The 24313-nt window shown below is 36.6% G+C and overlaps 1 protein-coding gene across 3 annotated transcripts in view; it reads right to left on the minus strand.

The window, feature by feature from the left end:
* The window catches only part of GBE1 (1,4-alpha-glucan branching enzyme 1), a 160778-nt gene that overhangs the window by 38935 nt on the left and 97530 nt on the right, over positions 1–24313 (minus strand). For all 3 annotated transcript variants that reach the window (XM_065064564.1, XM_065064555.1, XM_065064572.1), the window contains exons 10-12: positions 22392–22490; positions 19320–19430; positions 16173–16344 (exon numbers count right to left, since the gene is read on the minus strand). In XM_065064564.1, the coding sequence (XP_064920636.1) occupies positions 16173–16344; positions 19320–19430; positions 22392–22490 (382 nt within the window). The remainder of the gene's footprint in view (positions 1–16172; positions 16345–19319; positions 19431–22391; positions 22491–24313) is intronic.

The following is a 24313-nucleotide window of genomic DNA, read 5'->3' on the forward strand; positions in this document are numbered from 1 at the left end:
TCTAGAGTCATTCCCATAAGCGAGAAAGGTATAATGATGCAAGACTAGTTATTTATCTTAAGCAAGACTAGTTATTTATCTCGATACTCATGGTTTTTTTAAACAGGTTTTTTTAAAGGGAATTAGAAAACAAGGAAATAGTTGTAAAGGTACGGTCTAGCACTCTGAACCTATGAGATTCAGTTTCCATTAAATAGAGATTTGCCATGAGCTATCCTCTCTCTTCATTCCATTATATTGTGCAGATTACAGCTGTCCCTGTCCAGTTCTGAAATTCAACAATTTGCTATAATACAGAGATGCAATCATGACAGTATTAATCTTATACTTAAAACATGTTTAAATTAGCCCTAAGAGCTGAATCAACTGAAGGAATTACAAAGCTGGGAGCCTTTCAAAACCGAACCAATGACTTCAGGTTTTCCTTGTGACACCAAGTTAATATGACATAAAATAAATTTACATGGATGAGAATTGAAGCACAAATTATTTCTACATTACATTACGGCTGCTTAAAGCATGATAAAACTTTAATTTGTGGGGTTTTTTTAGGTTTTGAAACAAATATTTTTTAACTATCTATATATAATAAGTAGCCATCTGACTTTTTTCCCTTGAGCAAATTTTTACTAAAAGAATATTTTAACATGTACTGCTCCTTTCCTTACGACAAAGTTTCATGTAATAGCTAGAATTTATTTTGTCTGCATGTATCACTAATTATTTTAAAACTTCATTTCAAGAGATAGCATTCCATTTCACTGAAATATGTATGCATTCAAAGTACTATACTTCATGCTGTCATTGCACTGTATACAAAGAAGGGATGCAGCTTTCTTAGAGTCCAAGCTGAAAATGCACTGCAACCATATTAGTAGGAACATAATGCTTTTTGCGCCTTTAAGGCAAAACTTATTTGTCAAAGGAAAAAGTAAACTTCAATTTCAGAAAAAAAGACTGCTTCAATGTCAGAAAAGTGTTGTGTTACAACTGTTTGAAGAAAGCCCAATATGTAAAACACTAAGATGATTTCTTCTCTTGCCCTCCAGCAATGCTGTATGAAAAATTCAAAGTGACAAAAGAAAAGCACAAAACAGAGAAAAGAAACAATTAGAGATTACAAGCACAAAGACATTTTGAACTAGACATATGAAATATTTCTCAGTAATGATTTTTCATTTCTTTGGTTTTTTATTAAAAAAAAATAAACTTGCTGAAGTGATAAATGCCTTGCATGGATCTTCTTTAAAAAAGGGAAAAACAAAATTACATCTTTATCTGCAAAAAATTATTTGCCAATGTCATTACTCAACCTCTTTTGTTCCATTTCATCCTTTTACACAGCCACACTATGTTGGTAGCTTATTTCACTACTTGTTTTCTTGTGTAGGTCTTAATGGGAATATTTAGTTGTCAGGAAACAACATACCCTTCAGAAACCTGATACTTCATGGTAACACTGGGAGGGAGGAAGGAATAGAGAAAAAGCTGTAATATGAGACTAGTAAAAACTTCTCATGTCCCCCCGTCTAACCTCTTAGTGTCTCAGATATAGCTTAAATCATCCATTTATAAACAGGGAGATGATACACCACAGCTTCTATACAATTTATTCTACTACAGCTCTTGACAGGCTCTTCTCAACATATATTCCTTCTAGAAATACTTCTAGCACATGCATTTCTATATTTGCAGTTATGCACTGAGAAAAAGTGGAACACAAGCCCTTCAGTCACACGTTATACAGTTTTTTGTCAGCTGTTCAAGACTGCCTGGTCTCTCTTCGAATTTAACATATTCATAAAACAGAAAACACCATGAATTAAAAAATTACCCAGAGAATATAACATGTACACAGCTCCTTCATTAAGATAACTTCTATTTATTTCTACTGGCCTCTTCCAGTATTTAAGTTTTAGGGGAAAAAGCAATAGATTTAGTCCTGTATTCTTATGAGCAGTATACAAACCAAACAGTAGCCTTCCACACAGGAAAAAAAAAAATACAGTCTTTCTGGCCTACAAAAATAAATGCAACTAGTAAATATGAAAGCGAATTTCACATTTTTTATGAAAACTTCAAATATGTCTACGTTAAATTCCAGAAAAATGAAGACTATTTTAAATTAAGAGATTCCCTGCTTCATTGTTTTTAATCAAGAAACCCCCTTCCTTTTCATAAGTAAGAAGACAGGATATCAATAAATATCTTACTGTATTTCTAAGACTAATCACAGCCAGCACCATACCAAAAGAAAGAATATAGCATTATCGAACGACACGTTTCACATATTGGAGAAGTCTGCACAAATAAGGCAAGTTCTCTTTACATCTACTGAAAATGAGCACATCAGTATTCTGGCATACTTATCAACTTGTGGGCTTTGAACAGTCAAATTAAATTAGACATAAAAAGGCATAGCACATCTTATAGTGTAGCTTCTAAAACTTGGGATTCAATCGTGGCGGGGGTGGGGAGAAGGTAGGAACCTTCATCACAAAGCCAGAAATAAAATGGAACTTTAAACAGAAACACACACTTCAGTTTAGGATTTTTGTATGGGTAAACTTCCAATATCTCAATTGAAAAGCACCTGCAGACAGGAATAACAATTACCCCCGATTACCTCCATTACTTTGTTCTAGATCATCTTCATTTCTCTGATCAGTGTAAATCAGTGCTTTAGCACCAAAGTGCTTGCAAGTATGACGTATATTAAGATAGGAGGGCACATGTAAGGATCACATTGCAATAAAAAGCAAACTTAGAAAAAAGGTAACCTAGTATTTCAAACACACTACTGGCATACAGAATATTTTCAGTAGTATTGGCTAGGTTATAATTTTTTTCCTCCAAAAGAAAAAAAAAAGGTAATTATTAGGAAAGAGGTGAAAAGCTAGATGAGATTTAAAAATATAGTGAAAAAATAGAGGGTTTTAAAGAATGAACTATTCACATAATCATAAGGTCTGCATAAAAGCTGCCTAAGCACAGCTAAATAGAACACAAGAAGGAAAAAAGCACAATATCACAAATGAAGACTTACTGAAAATAGAACATACATTTACACAGTATTTTGGTACCTATAAGTAGCTAGCACTCTCACTATGCTAGTTTAGATCAAAGAAAAAAATTCAAGTTATGGAAGTCTGCCCAGTTGAGACTTCTGCACTTTTCCCTTCATGCACTATCATGTACAGCTTCCCACTTTCTAAGGTGGTGTCAGCCATTACAAACTAAAATAAATAGCTAATCACAAAAATAAACAAACATAAGAACAAAAGCACACCCAAACCAAGTTTTTTTGTTTGTTTGTTTTCAAAAGGCCATATACACATATTCCCCCAGTCCTAGAGTGAACACATGCACAAAACACACCTATGCTAAGTCTACAATAAGGGAACAATAAAAGAAGTGTCATGTGTTCATGTCACAGTCTCAAAGTTTGTACTTCTCACACATTTAAAGAGTACAAGGTAAATGGTGGAAAGAATGCTGCTGACCCAGCACTATATGTTAAAACAAATTAGCATTTTACTTTAGATTTCCTCTTTTTTTGCATTAATATTTTGAAATAAGACCATAGATTTATTTCTTCATTATGAAGACAAAGGCTGTGAGCTTAGGCTGTACAAAGAGCTGACTTATAATACAACCATCAGGATGATCCAGGCTTTCCTGCACTATTTTATTTTGTAATACTTAGTCTGATTAAAAAAAAAAACCAAAAACACGATGAGATTAAGGGAGCTCTCTCATAGTCTATGGAATGACTCAAGTTTCAAGTGGATTAATACATTACTACTAAAATAATATCTCCAAAAAATGCTAGTTAAGAAGCTATTAAATTGAAATACCTTACTTACAGGACCTGCTCTGAATTTAACAAAAGGATCTAAATAACTGTCCCAGTTGAGTAAAAGTTCTGGGCTTCTGGCCCTAAAAGTACTATGCTAGCACTCTTGGCTTTGTGAATAATCCTTTGTTCTCCTTGTGATGTTGTCCTGATTCTCCTCCAGCCCTGCACTTTTACATAATACATTTAGAAAAAAGTAGTCTTTTATATTCAATAAGACATTCCAACTCAAAAGGTACATGTTCTATTTTCCAAAAAACAAATAATCTAACATAATTAATTTTCTAATTTTACCCTATTCCTCAACTCCCTTTCTAAACTACTCCACTATCAATTCCTCCTGTCCCTTCTTGAGAACTTAGTAAAATCAGCCCTATATTCACACAAGATTAACTTCATGACACTTAACTCTGAAGTAAAACTAAAATACCTAATTTCACTGCATTTTTATTGATTTCCATGATCCCATGGAAATAATTTACCCTGAATTATGTTCAGGAATGCATCTTTTAATGGGAAAGATAAAATTACTGTCCTGAGTTAATGGAGCCTGAAGCTCCACTCCAATATCAACCTGATTGTGTGCATCCTCGACCCCCACATTCTCCTGGTCTGCCTTGTACCTTCCCTCCACCACCAATACATAGCTACCTCTCTATACTACTATATAAAAGCAGTTTTCCATTAAATCTCTTGACGTACAGAAGCACATCAAATGGGTTAGAGAGCTTTCAGATTTTCTTTTTGTAAACCTCAACAAGGTTAAAACAAATTACAACAGAAAAGTACTCCAAATCAAAGCATGTAGTCTGCTTGCAGTGATAAATTTTAGTGACATTTTAAGCCTGTATAGTTCAAGTTTCAAACTGAAGATCTCAAACAACATCTGAGAAAGACAGGTCAACATTTATAAATGATGTTTTAATATGCTTTAGCCTGCACAATTTACCACTTCTTAGGAAAATTTGCATAGAAAATACCTTGCCCCTTGAAGATCAATCCAAATTCAACTATGATGTTGTATAAATTCATGTTCTAGTAAATTTCTGAGTAAGTGACAGATGGCCTCAGAAAATTAGGAGAATGAGCGGATTTTAAGCTAATAAATTGGCTTGTGAAAGTAAGAAGTTCTTGAACTCATAAAGACATCTTTTTATTTTTTTGTTCCAATATCATCACAGAATGTGTTCCCTCAGTTTAAATTACATTGATTTGGGGAATTAACGACACTACTTAGATGAACTCATTTCAAATTACCACAACTGCTCACATTAAAATCAAATTGGAATGTATGCCTAAGGATCTATTATTCAGACTTTACTGATACAAAAAGTCACCTGCTCAGTCATGTCTCAAAACAACTGTTCCTTACTGAATAGCATGGGGGGCTTAATTCTATTTGGTTCTGCATTGCCCAAAACTAGCCTGAGAAAGAACAATGCATTGCCAGAGCTAGGGTTGCTGATTAGCAGATTCTTATGCATGCTCTTACATCAGTTCACTACAGCTTCATGTTGCTAAATTACTAGACAAGGACATAAATGCAGTTTGTGCCACCTCTCTCTCTCTTTAAGAGCCACTCTATAAAGCGTAATCAAGAAGAAATTTTTTGCTCTTTGGTAGGTGGTTTTGAAGAAAATAGATCCATTTTTCTCTCAGCCATGCAATTGCTGAGCCTTTTCCAGATTGCTGAGTGCAGACTGCAAAAAGAAGAAGTAAAACACAGCTGGATGTGGTGAGAGGCTGCTGTGACTTCTTTTCAGCATTAGGAGTTTCAGAAATAAGAAACTTAAATCAAAATGAGTACTGATAAATTGTAATTATCCCACTGGACCTGTTGTTTACAAACTCAGAAGGACTTGTGGTTAATGTGAGGGTTGGAGGCCATCTTGGGCATAGCAATCACAAAATTGATAAGAGTTTTCAATTGTCATAGAATTAAGGAGGGGGTCAGCAGAACTGCTACTAGAGCTGAGCCTGGCTACTGCTGTAAAAGGTAACAAAAAATGTTTCTGTAAACACATTAGCAACAAAAAGAGGGCTAAGGAGAAATTGCATCCTCTGGCGGATGCAAGGGGAAACAGTGACAGAGGACAAGAAAAGGCTGAGCTACAAAATGCCTTATTCACCTCAGTTTTTCATAGTAAGACCAGTTGAGGTGCTGGAGAGAGTTCAGAGAAAGGCAAAAAAGCTGGTGAGGGGCCTGGAGCACAAGTCCTGTGAGGAGTGACTGAGGGAACTGGGGCTGTTTAGCCTGGAGAAAAGGAAGCAGGGGGGAGACCTCTACAGCTACCTGAGAGGAGGTTGTAGGTCTCTTCTCCCAAGTAAAAAGCAATAGGTCAAGAGGAAATGGCCTCAGGTTGAGCCAGGGAAGGTTTAGATTGGATATTAGGAAAAATTTCTTCACCAAAAGGGCTGTCAGGTATTGGAACAGGCTGCCCAGGGTAGTGGTTGAGTCACCATCCATGAAGGAATTTGAAAGACATGTGGCACGTAGGGACATGGCTGAGTGGCGGACTTGGCAGTGCTAGGTTAACAGTTGGACTCAATGATCTTAAAGGTCCTTTCCAACCTAAATGATTCTATGATTAGATCACCATCAAAACTATGAACTACAGTGAGCAGCAGGGAGAGAAAAGACAAAAAATTTTAACACAGACATCATATTTACCACTGTTGAAATGGGGCATACTTACCCTTCTTCCCTGCTCTTACACACCATGTTCTTCCAGTGATGGCCTTGCACTGATTTAGTTTTTCTCTGGTAGACTATTTCCGTAGATATCTGGCATCCAGGAAATGAGTGGCCTCCTGCACTAAGCATGTCACTAGTGATGTTGATAAACAAACTAGAAAATAAACATTACTTCTCTGCTTTGTGACAAAGTAAAAGCTAAGTTCTCTGTGAAAAGTACCTGTCACTATATGAATTGACTGAGAAAGGTACAACAGAGAAAAAAAAAACACACAATAAGCCTACTCTCTCTGAAAATGGCAAAATATTTTTTTGTAATCCAAACAGAGACCTGGATGTTGGATTCCAGTCTTATCCATAGATCAACTTAATATTTACATGAAATTCTGAAAACATATTTTTTCTTCCTTTCAGTTTTCTACTATGTCTTCCAACCAATGAACCAGAGTGTTAGAGGCAGAAATCTATAGGTTAGCTATAGTAAGTATAGCAAATCTATCGATCTGAATACATGCAGTGATGGACCAAATCTTCATGTGACCATAAGAAAAACACATATATATCCCCAAAAGAGCTCCCTACTAGAAGAGGGAATGAGCTAGGCATATTTTTCTCTGAAAAGGCGTTGTAAACAAAAATCATCATGCAAAGGCATTTTTACATACCTTACAATGTCAAAACTCTTCTAAAGCCCTTATAGTTAACAAAAAGTTCATAGGATGAATCAAACTTTTAAAATTGTTTGGAACAATTACAATATGTAATATTTTAAAGCACTTTGAGACTATATAAAGAGAAAACTTTCAAAGTGTTTTGCTTGGATCCAAGTTAACCACAGCATAAAAAGTGTAAGATGACTACACTTAATGGCTTAATGAATCATTAAGCAAAGAAACTTTTTTATAAAATGTATATAAGAATCAGTATATTATCAAAATTACAAAAAATATCACACTTCTGAATTAACAGGCAAAAATATTCTGTCCTCTACAAAAAAATAATTTTGGACACCATCTGAAGATCCATTAAGACAGTTTCTTGTATACAAATACGTGCCTTTAGAGGCACAATTTCTAAAATATATGAGGTACATTTTTAAGACAGAGCTTTTAATACAGTTCTTAAATTTTGAATTAAAAAAGCAAGGGAGTCTGAAAGTGAGGTAAACTCACTGATTTTACATTTATTTGAATTCAAGGGGAAGAAACTGAAAATGAAATACAATTTAGTTAGAATATTGCCATCCTTAGATTTATCTCCAGCTACTACTATTTTTTCAGAAAAGACAGCTAAGTAAAACTAGCCAATATCATCTGTATACGGTTTAACTATAGGTTACTGAAAAGAGTTTCTGAACTTTGTAGTTAAGGAGGAAAAAAAGAACCCAACAGTTACGAAACGACAGAACAACAGCCATGCCCTGCAAAGTTAGAAAGCCATAAGATGTGAAAAAAAGCTTTATAAGACAACATTATTTTGTCTTAATTTCTGTAACAAATTATAATTTTGAAGGCCTGAAAAGAGAAATTCTACCAAAACCCTGTGCTGAAAGTGTAAAGTTATAATATACACAGGTCTGTTAGTGTGATTGTTCTTCAAAACAACAATAAAGCAAAAACAAAGTCTGTCATACAAACAGAATATGGAAGTCTTGTTTCTAATGTAACTTCAATATATTTATTTTACAACTTCATTTATCATTCTTTAGCAAGTACTCACATCACATGAACTATTATATCAGTAGAGCAGGTTGTATGCACTCACACATGCTGACAGAAAAGATGTTACAAATCTGAACTGTGAGCTATACAAATCACAGAAGATGCAAGGCAACAGATGGAGTCTTAAGAACAAAGCTCGAGACATTAACAGAAGTCTCAATAACAATATCACCATGGTTAAATGATGGTACTAAGTGTGATTAAAAAAATCCGTAGTTCTCAAAATATCAGCTCAGGCTTAAAAATCAAATCTCTTTATAACAGTAACAGAAAAACAACTAGAAAACTAACCATTCTTTAAAACCAAAACAAAACAAAAAACCCAAACAAACAAACAAAACAAACAACACACCTTTTAAGTGAAACAAAATGTTGTAACGGCTTGATTTACTACAAATCCACTAGAATCACAGAATTATCTGAGTTAGAAGGGATCCACAAGGACATGGAGTCCAATTTCTGTCCCTGCATGGGACAACCCCACAGTCCATGCCATGTGTCTGAGGGCATTCTCCAGTCTCTTCTTGAATACTGTCAGGCTTGGGGCTGTGGGGAACCTGTTCCCATTCTCCACCACCCTCTGGGTGAAGAGCCTTTTCCTGATGTCCAACCTAAACCTCCCTGGCACATCTTCCTGCCATTCTCTCGGGTTCTGCCATTGGTCACTAAAGACAAGAGCTCAGTGCCTTCCCCTCCTCCTCCCCTTGTGAAGAAGCTGTAGCCACAATGAGGTCTCCCCTCAGTCTCCTCTTCTCCAGGCTGAACAAACCAAGTGACTTTAGCCACTCCTCATGTGGCTTTCCCTCCAAACCCTTCACCAACTTCGTAGCCCTCTTCTAGACACTCTCCAGTAGCTTTATATCCTTTTTATCCTGTGTTGCCCAGAGCTGCACACAGTGCTCCAGGTGAGGCGGCACCAGTGCAGAGAAGAGCTGGACAATCACCTCCCTCGCCCAGCTGGCAATGCTGTGCTGGATGCACCCAGGACACGGGTGGCCCTCTTGGCTGCCAGGGACACTGTTGGCTTCTGTTCAACTCGCCATCAAACAGAACCCTCAGATCCCTCTCCACGGAGCTGTTTCCCAGCATCTTGTCCCCCAGTCTCTATGTACAGCCAGGGTTGCCGTGTCCCAACTGCAAAATCTGGCACTTGCTTTTGTTGAACTTCATGCGGTTGATGATTCCCCAGCTCTCAGATCCCATCAAGTCCCACGTCCAAGTCATTTATGAAGACATTGAAGAGTGCTGGCCCTAAGATGGACCCTGTAGAACCCGTCAGTGACTAGTCACCAGCCCGACATATCCCCATTTACTAAACATTTTGAGTTTGGCCCATCAGCCAATTGCTCACCCACTGCACTGTGTGTTTATCCAGCTGCATGCTGGACATCTTGTCCAGAAGGATACTGGGAGAAACAGAATCAAAGGCTTTACTGAAATCCAAAAAGATCATGTCTACAGGCTTCCCTTGGTCAACTAAGCAGGAAATCTTGTTGTAGAAAGAAATTAAGTTGGTCAAGCAGGACTTTCTCCTCATGAACCCATGCTGGCTGGGACTAATGACTGTGTTGTCATTCAGGTGTTTTTCAGTAACTCCCAGAATAATCTTCTCTATAATTTTGCCAGGAACACAAGTGAGGCTGAAAGGCCTGTAGTTGCTGGGGTTATCTCTGTTGCCCTTTTCAAAAATTGGGATGTTTCCCAGCTTCCAGTCAACTGGACCTCTCCAGATTCCCAAGAGCATTGAAAAATCATGGAAAAATCACTACACTAACTACACTGGAATATCTGATACCCTGCAGACTTAAGACTTAGAAACAAGCTAGGGAAACATCAGCATTATTCTGAAAGGAAAAAAGAAGCACCACACAAAACAGCAACCTCAATTTAGATGAGTCTCTGCTACCCTGAAAATTCCTACCTGGATTTCAATCCATGAACAAAGTTGGAGAAACTCTTGATTCTTGAGCAGTTCTGAGAATGTTGCTGACTATTAAGGCTTCTGTTTCAAGGTTCCTGTCTTGAGAAGCCATAGTGTGGACACTGACACACCATCATATATATAGACTGCTGCCAGTAATCATTTTATTTATATATTTAAATGACATGCATGTAGTTATGAAGCTTTCTTCCCTCCCCTCTCAAAAAGGAAGTAGAATCAAGTTCCACAAGAGATCTGTAGTATTTGGATATACTGAACTTGTGAAGAGGTGAGACAGAAGGAAAATTAGTTTGTGTGTGTAGTTTATTTTTAAATTATGAGAAAGTCTCTCTTTAATTGTTTTTCTGCCACTCAAGTGGATTTTGAGCAAGTGTAGAAATGAAGTTTGTTTCAATCAACTCTAAATGAACAATAGATATTAACAGTTTGCACCTCCAGACTTTCCCGATGAGACTCTCAAAGCACTTACTGAAGCCTAATGTACGTATTTGGATTCTTCCTCCTTCTATTGCCCACCCCAAGGTGTCCAGGTACAGGGTACTATGGAACAAAGATGTACATGGTCTATCACTACAGGACAAAATTTATGCCAAACTTTAGGAAGGATTTCACATTACACCTTTCTTGATTTCTACCTTAATTTGAAGATAATTCTTTCTGTCAGATTGCCATGAAATTAAAGCACCTAGTCAAACTGGCAGCACAGAAAGCACATTTGCCAGGTGTACTAGGTAAGCATATTAAGAAGGATGATTTTAAACTTCATGTCCTAATCTGCAGTCTTTACCAACCAAGCACTTCCAGGTTGTTTATCAAAAAGAGTTGACTGAAGGGAGGTAGTTTAAAGAGCTTTTGCTCTTGCAAGGACACTTTTTAGGTCACGGTCTAAAAAGTCAGACTGTAACCAGTGAAGAGGAGTAATAAGTATAAGAAAGTGTACAGGAAAAAAAGTATAAAAATTCAAAGTGATTTGTTTGCAACATGTCTAAGAAAACAAAACCCCCTTAGGTTTTTGCTTAAATATCCTTGTTCTTGATGCAATTTATTTTTTATCTAGAACAGGTAGCAATAAATGTATTGCAGAGTCTGTTTTAAGTAACATTCCCATTTTTATAGAATCATAGAATCATTTCAGCTGGATGAGAGGATCATCGAGTCTAACCATAGCCTAAGCTAACTCTAGCACTAAACCATGTCCCTACTCAAAGGAACAGATTATGCATTTTATTATTATTTTTTTTTTTTAAGGCTAAAGAGATAACATGTCTTGGCATACCAAATTGTTAGAGAAAAAACTGTTTCAACGCATACAAAACAAACCCCTAAGCACAGAGAAAGTAGATAAACTACTGCGTAAATGAACTAACAAGTGGGAAAAGGAAGCTTTACAGATAGATTTGATGATATTAGTGAAACAGGGGTAAATGTCAACCTAAATGGTAATACCATCAGTCAGTGCTCATGATTGTAAAAAATGTTCTAGTTACTGCAAATAATTTTCTAGGTTATTTACATATATATAAATGTTGTTTTGCAGGGAGACAGTCTTGGTCTCTGGAGTCCTAATTAAGAGTTATTTTACTAAAGAAAAGCCACGAAAAATAGTGCTAGAGGTTCGTGTAGGAACTAATCTCCTTTTAAATCAATAGATTTGAGTTTAAGCCAATTTAAAATGAAGAAGGAAACAAGAAAATTATTGTTGGCAAGCTGAAAAGCAAGACCCTGCAGTAGCATAAAGCAGTTAATATTTATGCTATGAATGATCCCAAGGACCTAAAATGCTACTTAAGGCCCCTTGGGCTTGATCTTACATCTATTCTAGGCAAGAAAGCATCTACCTTGCTTGTCTAAAGCTAGATTGACAAACAGATGTATCTTGCAAGATAAAGAGAGAACATGGAAACAACTTCACTGAAGAACTGGCACAGCTCTTTCCCATGTCCCACAGGGTTTCCTCAAGTGCAGGGCACAGGCAATGAGCAAGAGAAAAGAAAAACAGTATTTAAGGGAAAGGAACAGTTACAATTGTCTACAGCTTTTCTTCAGGGATAGGATGGAAAATGAAGCCAAAGGAAAATGAAGGGATGTACGGACAGAACAGTTCTGTAGTGGTACATTCAACTATTACTTTCAGAAAATATATGAGTCTTTTCATTTAAGCGAAATATTGTCCAGTGGGTAAGAACAGTGGTCGCTTTATTTTTAAGGTGAGATCAGTACACTCCTGTAGTATGCTAGAAGTCTTGTAACACTGAGGAAGTAGACTCAGATCTTAAGCCTTTTTTCTTATTTTGAGAGGGTTAAATTGGCAATAAAGAATTTTACCAGGGACAGGGGTTTTATTTTGCATTTGTTTCAAATCCTCATTTTAAAGAAAGTAAGGATCTATGTCTCCAAATATTTTTCCACATACTTTTCTGATTTTAATTGTGTCAATATTAGATGCATATTCAATATGACTACACTTACAAACAAAAATGCTTGAGTATGAATAGAGGGTATTTTTCCTATTATTTCCAATAATAAATTTACTTTCAGTATTTAATAGAGGCACGTACTGTGAATGCTTGAGGCTTTCTCTTTAAGTGTCATTAAGTTCAGACAATCAAATGTGTATTATCTATGTCAACATCTTCATGGAAGCTCAGCTGTGGCAAAAGAAACCCTTAAAGAAGCATCACCTGTGCCCCTACCAAAGCATTGTGCAGAAGAATTTGTAATTTTTTTCACTTCCTAAAGTCATATGACATCTTCTGACCAGTACTGGCCACTCTCAATATTAAAATTGCTGTTCAAATCAGGAGTTGGGTTGAACAAACTACAGCTACATTAAGGTTGTTGCTCCTTACCTGCCTTGAAAGCAGAGTATTTAGGAATAGCAGAAGTTTTAAAACAGTTGCTACTTTTTTATTATTACTTTTAACAAACTGGCCTTCCAGAGTGTTCATTCACTACAGCAGCATGTTTATCATTGTCATGCTCACTTTCAGGCAAGCATATGGAGTTTTTCCCTTTCTAGGTTAAGTCTTCCATGCCAGATGGGCACATGAAGCTCCAGAGATTACTTGCAAAGCTGCACAGAAAACTGAAATACAAACAGAAGGAAAGAATGCTCCCAATGGTTTGTGTTACAATGGAACCAGCTTACTGAAATGACAACACTTTCCTATTCACATTTAAGTTCGCATACATCACTGATTACTTATAATGGGATATAAGCAATTGGGAAGGAAAATAAAAGCTTTCAGTGAAAATTAAATATCCAGAGACATAAAAAATAAAAATAACAACTTCCAGGATTTTCGCAGTGGTTTCTTATAGATACCACTAAGTAGGACAGAAAACCATCCAGTATGAAAAGGGAGAAAGACAGGAGAAAGCCAAACCACTGTTTAGTGTTCAATAGGGCATCATAAGAATCTGCTTACAAGTATGGAGTAAAAATGATACTCTGAGACAGGTGTAATTATATATTATTCTAGATCTTCAAAGATAATTTCCAGGATACATTTGAGAACACAGATTTCCACTCCTGATACAACATTTTCAGAAGTGGTTTGTTTTTTCTTAGGGTGAGACAAAGAACAGAGAAAGCAGTGTGTTGCTTTGTTGACTTTGTTTTCAGAAAAAGAAGGTACAGGATGTTTATGGAAGGACCTAGAGAAGCACAGAGGCACCTGGAGTGCTTTCTCCACATGTTGTGAAAAGAGATCTCCACTCCTCCCCCCACCCAACAGGAGGCTGCTCGTCCTCAGCCTTCCGGCAAAACTGAAGGTCAAAGAACTCATTTGTCACTGATTTGTTCACCTAGATAGCACATTGCAATGTCCATTTTAAGTACATCAGATTGCAAGCATTCCGAATTTACCTGTTTTCTCCTCCAACATCTATTACGATACTTTCATCTTTTACATATAGCAAACTATAATGTAGTTACTGAAACATTTGCAGTACTCAATGATAAACAATATTAATTGCTCAATCAGCCTGCATTGACACACTGGATTTAACACGCCACATTGAATTACTGATCATTTTCCTAACCTTACCAAGTCAGTCTGGGGCAGAGACATCTGCAGTTTAGCTGGCGTATTTTTTAAACACCTGCTTCCTTAACTATTGTAGTATCAATAGTTTGAACAGAAGCACACACATCATACCTTGCACATATTGATGCCTGAGTCCATGTTTCATAAGCATTCATTTCATTAATTCCTCTTTAATTTTGGGAAAAATTTCTGCATTTTATTGGAAACAATAGTTCTACTAGTATACCATATAATGAATTGATTTGTTCTGTACTGAAATGGCTTTGTTTTTAAGAAAACCCCCAAACATGATATTTTTTGAATGTTCTTCTAACAAGAAAGAGAACATGTATCAGTACAGATGTGCTAAAATCAAATGACACCATTGCCTTATAATGTTCTCCAGTTTCTTAATGAGAAAAATCTATTTTTAAATATATTATAATGTAAGAAGGGCAACACACATCCAACAGTCCTTTGTAACTTGATAATACAAAACATTTAACAATGAAAGCTGAAGGCAATATTAAGCTAAAAAATCTATCATTTCCAAGGGTTTTGTTATTAGAAAACTGAGATGCTTTTAGCTTTCTTTACCCCATGAGACTATCACAACTGCTATACAGAACTTGTCACACTCACCTTAAAGAATTGTGATTTTTACTATAAAGTAAGGATTATTTTGGAAAGAAATTAAGCAATGTGAGTATAATAAAGATCAAGCATAAATAGCTTCGGCATTTTGTATAAGACTAAGAACAACATTCAACTATTGAGATGACGACATGGAACTGTAACTTGATGATTAAATGAGATTAACTACTGGACATTCTTGTACCAATAGTATTTAGGAAGCAATGTAACAGTCGTATTTTGCAGCTTACAAACAAAAAGTAAGTATTTCTAACTTTTACTTTCTCCTTGTTTCGGTAGCAGGATGTGCCTTCTATCTCTATGATTTGTCCTTGTCTATCTCATTAAGCCTCTGCTCTTCACTAAGAAGCAATGAAATATAAATCAACTGATTCCTGATTACTTCCTGACAATTAATAACTGAAATAAGCACAGAGCTATCTTTAGGAAATTCACTGTTACCCTAAAAAGCTTAGAAGAGTAGAATAACCAAAATGAAAGACAACCGAGGTGTGTAAGGCAAGGCTCACCACCTGACAAACCTGCAGTACTAGTTTGAGTTGTAAATCAGTGTCGTAGAATCATAGAATCATTTCAGTTAGAAGAGACCCTCAAGATCATCGAGTCCAACCATAACCTAACTCTAGCACTAAACCATGTCCCCAGGAACTTCGTCCAATCATTTTTTAAACACCTTCAAGTATGGTGATTCCACCACTTCCCTGGCCAGCCTGTTCCAATACATGACAACCCTTTCCATGAAGAATTTTTTCCTAATACCCAACCTGAACCTCCCCTGGTGCAATTTAAGGACATTTCCTCTTGTCCTATCACTTGCTACTTGAGAGAAGAGACCAACGCCCTCCATGCTACAACCTCCTTTCAGGTAGCTATAGACAGCAATAAGGTCTCCCCTCTGTTTCCTCTTCTCCAGGCTAAACAGTCCCAGTTTAGCTCCCCTAAGTTGTTCCTCATCAGACTTGTACTCCAGACCCCTCACCAGCCTCATCACCCTCCTCTGCACTCCAATTGAACTACAGCTTACCACAATTTTAAAAGTTACTTCTGTTACAATTAGAAACTACATTGGTTTTATTTTCTTGTCTTATAATACATCTTACAGACAGAAAAACAATGCATGCTACCTTTTGTAGTAAATCTTTATAAAAGCATTTATGCTCCAAACTTCAGCACTGTGATAAATACTGCAGATGTAAGATGATGTCGGATTGCTTTATTTCCCTGCCAACCCTTTTGTAGATGAGAAAACAAAAGACTTGTTCCTAAGCTTGCTTACCCATGAAGTTCAGATAGCTCTCTCCTCCAAGTGCATGAGTAATGAGACGTATCATTTTATGAAGCTGTATTCCACGATCAATAACTGGAGTAAGAGGTGAGAGCACACTCATGTTTGTATACATCTCTGCATCCATCAGTCGAAACGCCAATGTCTTATCACCAACAAGTGCCTATAACAGTCCAAAAAAAAAAGTCAAGAAAACCCTTGGGTGTACTAGAAGAGTTTCTAATATTTTATTTTAAAAGCAGGCACTGTATATCGTAAAGGGAGGACACGGAAGACAGGCAAGGGATCAAGGAGATGACTCAATGTGCAGGGCCTAGTCCCTGTTCACAAAGAAAACATCCTGCCAGCGCAAATGACCATCACCTCACAGTGACCCCAGCTTCTGGTTTCCGCAACTTCATATCGCACGATGTGTAATCACGTGGGTGTGATATATATAATCTGCTGCCGAGAAAGTATGTAAACTGAGGCAGGGACATCCATGGGCTGAGCCTCAACTGGACTGCCAGACCCAACTGTCCAGTTTTCCCATTGCAGCTCTCCACATGGTTACAGGGTCTCCCTGCGGCGATGAGAGTGTGAGCAGATGATCACTGAACTAATATCTGTCTAACCCCTGTGTTGGGCTGACATTTCACCTGATGGGACTGAACTGCACAATTACTTTTGAGAACTTTTTTGCCTAGAGATATCAAATATGAAACGTTAATGTCAACGCAATAAACCACAAGTGACCTACAATTCAGGAATTTTTATAGAAATCACAGAAGAAAGAAAATATCTCAGGTAAAGTTCCTGGGATGTACAAATAAAAGGCTATTAACAACACTCCTGATTCAGAGATGCAGAGTGATTATGAAGCATCCATTTATATGCAATCAAGAATGTGATTGGTTTTCTGTGATTGCACACAAGAGAGCAAAACAAACCAGTAATCCTGTCTAAAAACAGTGACTGAATTACTAATTTGCTAGTGCTTACTGTTATTTGAGAAAGGCCACACAATCGCTATGTTGCAACCATTATTCCAATACATTAACATGCTGGTAGTTGAAAATATTTTGGAGTGTATGTAACTAGCTCATTTTTGTTCAATTAGCTCAATTCTCATTTTATACTCTAGCATGAGAACTCACTAGATTTCAGAGAGATGGATGACTTGTAAACAGGTCTGGCTGAAAAGCACCATCATCCTTCAGTTTTCCAGCTAAAAATGTAACAGCATACATAGATGATTCCCTCAAGTAAAAAAAATCATATTTTTAAAAAATTCCTGTGCAACAGTGGTGAGACTGAAGATAGCAATGAACAACTGCAAGTAACAACCCTCCTCTGGACTCAGAATATGGCATTTTTAGTGTCATTTAATATCCCCATATCGTTCCAGTAGAAGAGAAGGTATATGTTCCCTGTTCATGTTTTCTATGCCAGCCATGATTTTATAAACTGTTATCCTTCCCCTTCAATGATCTCTTTTCTATACTGAAGAGTCTTAAGTCTATTTAGTTTTCTTCTTACAAAAACCAATTCACACCTGCTATTATTCTTACCAACCCACAGCAATTCTTCCGCTTATGCTGTAAATCCTTTAAGATACAGGACCAAATCTGCCTCCAATATTCAACATGCACCCAAACCATGAAAGCCTACAGTGGTAAGACTGATTTTTCTCTTTGCTTTCCATTCCATTCATAATAATTCCAGTACTGTATCTGCTATTTGGACAGCTATTAGCATTCAGGTGCTATTTTCACACACTGATGACAACCACAAAGGCCCTACATTTTGACTGATAGTAGTCAGGCCATAGCCCACTATAACATACAAGAAACTAGAACTGCTTCAGCCCCTCATGTGTATCACTTCAAGTATCTTCAGACTGAATTTTATCTACACTCCCATTTTGCTTCTCCATCCTACTTTTCACATATCCTGGTGTACATCTGCAACAGCCTTTTTTTTTTTTTTTTTAATTTTAAATTCAAAATAAATAATCTTCTTCCCAGTATGAGATGTTAAAACAAAAATACATAGTGATACAGAAAACAACTCAATTGATAAATCCAGCACAAAATAAAAGAACGGCAACAGTAATGTTCTATGTCATGCTTTAAGATGAAGAATCAGCTTTTATAAAAACAAATAATCACATCATAATATGCATTTCCAAGTAATATCTGAAGTTCTTTACCAGGATTCGGACTCTTCTCTGATCTGGACTCTAAAGTGAACACTGTGTAACAGTCTCAGAGATAAGAATGTAAAGAGCTACACAAAATGAAGCCGATAAATGCAATTACCTCTTTAAAATAAAATACAGGCCTTGTTTTGGACATTTCCATTGACTTGTATTATAGAAGGTATAGGAAATAGAATATCAATCTATATTATGTAGAGGAAAAAGTTGGAAGTGGACAACTTAAACCTTTCAATAGACTTTAAGTTCCTAATTTAAAAATTCTCAACCACTGTTTCTGATTCTTCAGAAACGACCATTACAAAGATTGTGGGAGATTAGTGTTATCCACACTTAAAATTATTTTTTTCATATAAAGAACCATTACAATTGCTGTGTTTTGAACCAAACTGTTGGAGAATATTTTGTTTAGATCTCAAAAAAGGGCACTTGCAATCCTTTCAGAGAGGAAACATTTTCTTGAAGGGAATACAACACTTGCAAACACTGATTCAGTGAATAAGTTTGCTAAATTGTGATATTGGTTATGCTTATCAGAAACAGTGCTCCAGCTTACTTAATAGAAACCATATTTTCAAAAGTTTGTATGCTTTCTATGTCCTATGATAGGCAGGCAAAACAAGAAACTAGGACTCATTTCCTGAAAACAATACAAAAACAAAACTAAAAAATATCAACACCCACCCACTCCAAGCAGGATTCTTTTATTAAAAAGAAGGTTCCAAGCAAAACAAACAAAAAAAAACCTACACAAGAAAACCCAATTAAAAAAAACCCAAGTAGTAGTCCAGATCTACCTATTTCTGAAATTGTTGCCCATCCTTTTCAACTCTTGTGTCATTAAAAAAAAAACAAAACAACAACAACAAAAAGCCAAAACTCAAACCACTAAACCTCACCTCTTACTTGCTTATATATAAACAAACAAACAGATGAAATACCTGGTCATGACTCTCCGCATATGCAATGTATTTTTCTTCATGCCGTCTATTTGTTAATGTATGCACAATATTGCCCATATTCCAGTCTTCATCTTTCAGCTCCTTAATTATCTACAGAAATAAAGATCATTGAAAAGTTATTGCTGTTTTAACTAAAAGCACATTACCACATTTCTTCATTATCTTGGCACAGAAATTTCCAATGGATTGTGAACTGTATTACTTTAACTTCTATTCCCAAATTTTGAAGCAATGAGCTTTCTCTGATAATCCAAAGACGTTTTCTTTTGAATTCCTCTACAGAAATGTAACAACTAGAACACGTTGTTTCTCCTGTACTTCCACATATAAGCATGGACAACAGGATTTGCCATCTAGCATGTGAACCCTCTGATACAGTGGGCAAAGTGATTAATAGGAGCTGCAAGAAAGCACTGCACAAAAACTGGGAAGAAATATGTAGGTACACACCTACCTACACATGATATTAAAATAAGTCCTGTATTTCAAGCAACCCTGGCATACAACAGCTTCCAACTATAGCTTAACCACTGGGCTGTGTGGTGAATCACTGCAAGATTGCACTGTGCTATTGCCATGAAATACACAATAACATGAGAAGGTGCTTAGCGCAGGAACTTGCACGTCCCCTAGCTCTGTGAATTTCCCGTCAGTTCCAAACCACAATTTCAGTGCCAAAGCTTTCTAATACAAAATAAGCTTTACATTTTTTTAGCATGCTAGCTTCTGATCTTTAGCAATTTAAATTAAATCACATCAATAGACATTTTCTGCTTCGTATGATACTATTTCTTCCATCTTCATGATGAGAACAATCAACTGTTTGAATAATCTCCCAGGGAAGTCGTGGATTCCCTAACACTGGACAGTTTTAAGATTCAGCTGGACATGGTGCTGGGCCATGTTGTCTAGACTGTGTTTTTGCCAAGAAAGGTTAGAACAGATGGTCCTTGTGGCCCCTCCCAACCTAGTATTCTAAATCTAGTCCAATTTCAGTGTTAGTCCTTCCTTTTCTTCTATAGTATTTTATAGACATCCACCGATCACTACAACTTAAATGCATATATGTAAATATATAGACATAAAAATAAAAGTGATAAAAAGGCAATAACAGCGGAATAGCTGATACGATGCTGTAAAATTTAACTTCTGTTTTTTTCTTTTTGACTCCATAAATTCTGTTTCTGAACATATTCCGGTCCCTGTGCAGAATCACATTATGTACTACATCTACCTTTAACCTGAACCAGTACAGCCACTGTTACAATAAATAGCTTATCTTACTTTTACAGATCCCTCAGAATTAGTTCATGGAACTCTGGAGATCCTTCAGGTTTAAAACTGATTTTACAAAGCTGCCCAGAAAACTTGCTATTAAGAGTTACACACTTAAAAGATGTAGAGAAATAAGAGCAAGCAGTCTAGGACAGTTTGATAACAGATGATAGACTGTTTCTAAACTTTTCTGTAAAATTGTTTCAGTTTTATTTTTGCCTTAAGAAATAGGGTAACAGGCTAGGTGTATCACCTCTTTTTCTAACTCAAGGTCTTCTGTCGTGGTTGCTAATTTGCAGTTTCCTTGGCTAGAACCATCCTGCCTGCATTACCCAATGCTCTTATACAATCAACACATTACTAAATAACTGGACTCTGCTGGGAATCAGCCTAGACTGCCATATCTGCATTTATGACCAACATCCCATCAGTGTGCCAAGCATCCACCTGCTGTCCCATTTTAAGTATATGCTTAGGCTGGAAGATTTTTTTCTCCAGTAGAAGAAAAGATCTTACTGCAGTATAGGTTATGTTTCCTCTCCAAGTATTGCAAACTAAAATAAGCAGAGCATATCAGAGATTGCTAAATTACATTATCCATCTTTTGCCCCTTAAAAATTCTACAGCCTGTTTTTTTTTCTTTGTAATATGAACTTGGTCACTCTCATTTTGCCTACCTAGGAAACTGCTCGTCTTTGCCTGTCCTGAAGCGTAGTAAAGAAGTTGAAAGTGTAAGAAAAAAAAGCCATCAACAATGTGATTCTTGTTGCTATGAAAATATAAGGCCTCGCTGCATTCCAAGATTTAAATTACACATTCCAAAGTTTAACAACACTGTCCCTGTTGGAAAAGCTGTCAAATTTGTCTCCTGACTGAAAAGAGGTTTGAAAACTGTTTTTCAGTCAGCCCTCTACCTCCTAGTTACAAAAGTGAAGGATGCTGAAGTTGTGTTTTTATTTTATTTTATGCTACTCACTATACTTATTGAAGCATTAATGCTCACATAATACATTTATTGTTTTCACATCATCCTGATAGCCTGAGGGATTTGGATGCAATCTTCTACCTAACTGAAAAACATTGTCTGAAACATCAGTAGAAGCCTTTTGAGATCATTTACTGCTTTATTCCTTTTCTTGTGATTCTCTGTATTAAGGAAAAGGTGATTTAAATCCTTATCATAGCGTTTATCAGTATATTATTGTACTTGACGAGCATTTACAGATTTTTATTATTCTTTTTGTAACCCCATTGTATCGATCGCTGGAGTCTTCATAATTCGCTTAGGTTTATTCTGGTTAAACTTTCAGCTCTGTCCATGTTCAACGCCAATTACTATGGCAAATTTCAGAGGGGTTTGTTGCATGTTTTCAGGGTTTGTTTTTTGTTTTGTTGATTGGTTTTGTTTTGTTGTTTTGTTTTTTTTTTTAATATATCTTTTTATCTGCATATGTGCATATGGTTAACTATTGTCTACCTGTTCACAGTCAATATAGGCTATGCATCGTACAGCTATTGTAATGTACAGGTAATTTGAAACAAAATGCAAACAACAGCCCCTGAATTTAAACATCCTCTGAAACCTCTATGATATCTGACAGTTCTCATTTCAGCCACTAATGCCTGTGCTCAAGATTGTCAGAATTTATTTGAACAGGACATTAACAGAAGAGAGAGTAAAAATTGTGAGTGGGATTCAGAAGTGGTTTTGTGTATGCACAGACAGAGAAACATCCCACTTTAAAGAGAGGAACTTATTTTTTAATAAGTTCTCACCTGTATCCACTTATCTGGAATAGCCATGGCTAGTCGATAATCAAAACCCCCTCCTCCCTCTGCAACAGGACGACAAAGAGCTGGCATTCCAGAAACATCCTAAGAAAAAAAAACAACACAAAAACAAACAAACAAACAAAGAAGCCATGTAATTTGCATAGCATTGTAATTATTAGTTCAGATTTTCTACCATACAGTAATACTTCTACACCAATACTCTAAACAATAAACAGTTTCACAGACTGATCTGACTAAGGGAGGAAAAAAATCAACAATAATAACACCACCACCACCACCCAAAAAAACTCCAACAGTGAAAAATTACTACACCTAGATTTGCTGTTAGAATGCAAAATTTACAGGGAAAAGCATTATGATTTTTTCTTATCAAATCCTCTATTTACAAAATATTGATAGAGTAGATATTTGATGGGAGCCATCAGTAGATGCAGAATTTGAAATAATCATCTATATCCCCAAGTAATCAACAAAAAGGTGTCAACAAAAGACAAATCTTAATTTTGTTTATTCATATTTTGCATAAAGAATGGCATAAAAATAAAAGGCTGAATACAAAGTACAATGAGGAAGAAAATACAATCTTTATTCTTCTTCCCAAATGCAGAAAACCAAAACTATTGATCCAGCTAGCCCTGGAAAGCAACATGTTCTTACTGCATAATTTTCCAGTTTCATATTGATGGAGGCCGATCATTCTTAAATTCATAATTCAAAGTTCTGAAAATATTTATTTTACCATTTTATCAGGCAATTATGTCACATAGCACTCTTTTTCTATAAGTTAGCTTATTTGTATAGAAAATGCAAATCTCCAACATCTATCAGTACTCAATTTTATTAACTTATGTCAGTGAGAAGCTATTCCACCACAGTAGTTACAGATTAACATACAGCTCTTGCGTCTACACAAGAGAATTTATCGAAATAAATTCTGACAGAACCAAGGCATAATTAGGAAGTTCATTCTGGTTTTCTGGATTCAACCTAATTTCCAATCCAACCGCTGCATTAGAGTAGTGAAAAAGATATTTGCACATGAAGTTACATGTACACACTCATCCGTCCATACACACCCAACACACCCATGCAGATATAAGTGAGAAGTTGGATGACATCATCATGGGTGGCATTCTGGGGGCAGGAGGCAAGGCTGCCATTCAGAGGGACCCTGCCTGGCTGGAGGAATCAGTCAACAGCAAGTTTGGGAAGTTCAGTATGGGCCAGCTGCCAGATCCTGGCCCTGGACTGGCCTAACCCTACCTGCATAGGGGCTGCCCAGTGGGGAGCAGCCCTGCTGGGGAGGCCATGGGGCTGTGGGCTGGCAGCCAGCTGAGATGGACCAGCAGCCAGCCCTGGCAGCAGGGTTGGCTGGGAACATCCTGTGCTCTATGAACAGCCAAACCAGGAGACCAAAGGAGGGGATTATCCTCCTCTACTCAGCAGACATCAGATCACACAGAAAACTGCATCCACATTCCACATGCTGTATATACCAAATAACGAAGCAGAAATTCTTTCCAGACTTTTAGGTATTATAAATGGAAGTTCAATATCTCTTAAATCAGTCACAAAGGATTAAGACTGACTAATGCTTTCCAAGTTATGCGGGACAAGATGATTTGAAACAAAAGCCTTTCTCTGTGGTGCTATGATGCCTACCTGGACAAGGGCTGAGTCTGAGATTTAAGCAGCCCCCATCTACTTTAGTCACAATTTTGAAAGTCACATTTTTGGAAAGTAAAATTCCAAACCTTATCCTATTTATACCTATCTATATCTACAGATTTTACCTAAACACTAACAAGAAAAATTCAGTGTTAATTTGGTTCAGTATATTTTCCACCAAATATAAAGAGCCAATGCCTAAACATTTGGTTCAGACCTTAGTTTGAAATGCCCTG

The sequence above is a fragment of the Columba livia genome, chromosome 1 (assembly GCF_036013475.1).
Source record: "Columba livia isolate bColLiv1 breed racing homer chromosome 1, bColLiv1.pat.W.v2, whole genome shotgun sequence".
Lineage (NCBI taxonomy): Eukaryota > Metazoa > Chordata > Aves > Columbiformes > Columbidae > Columba > Columba livia.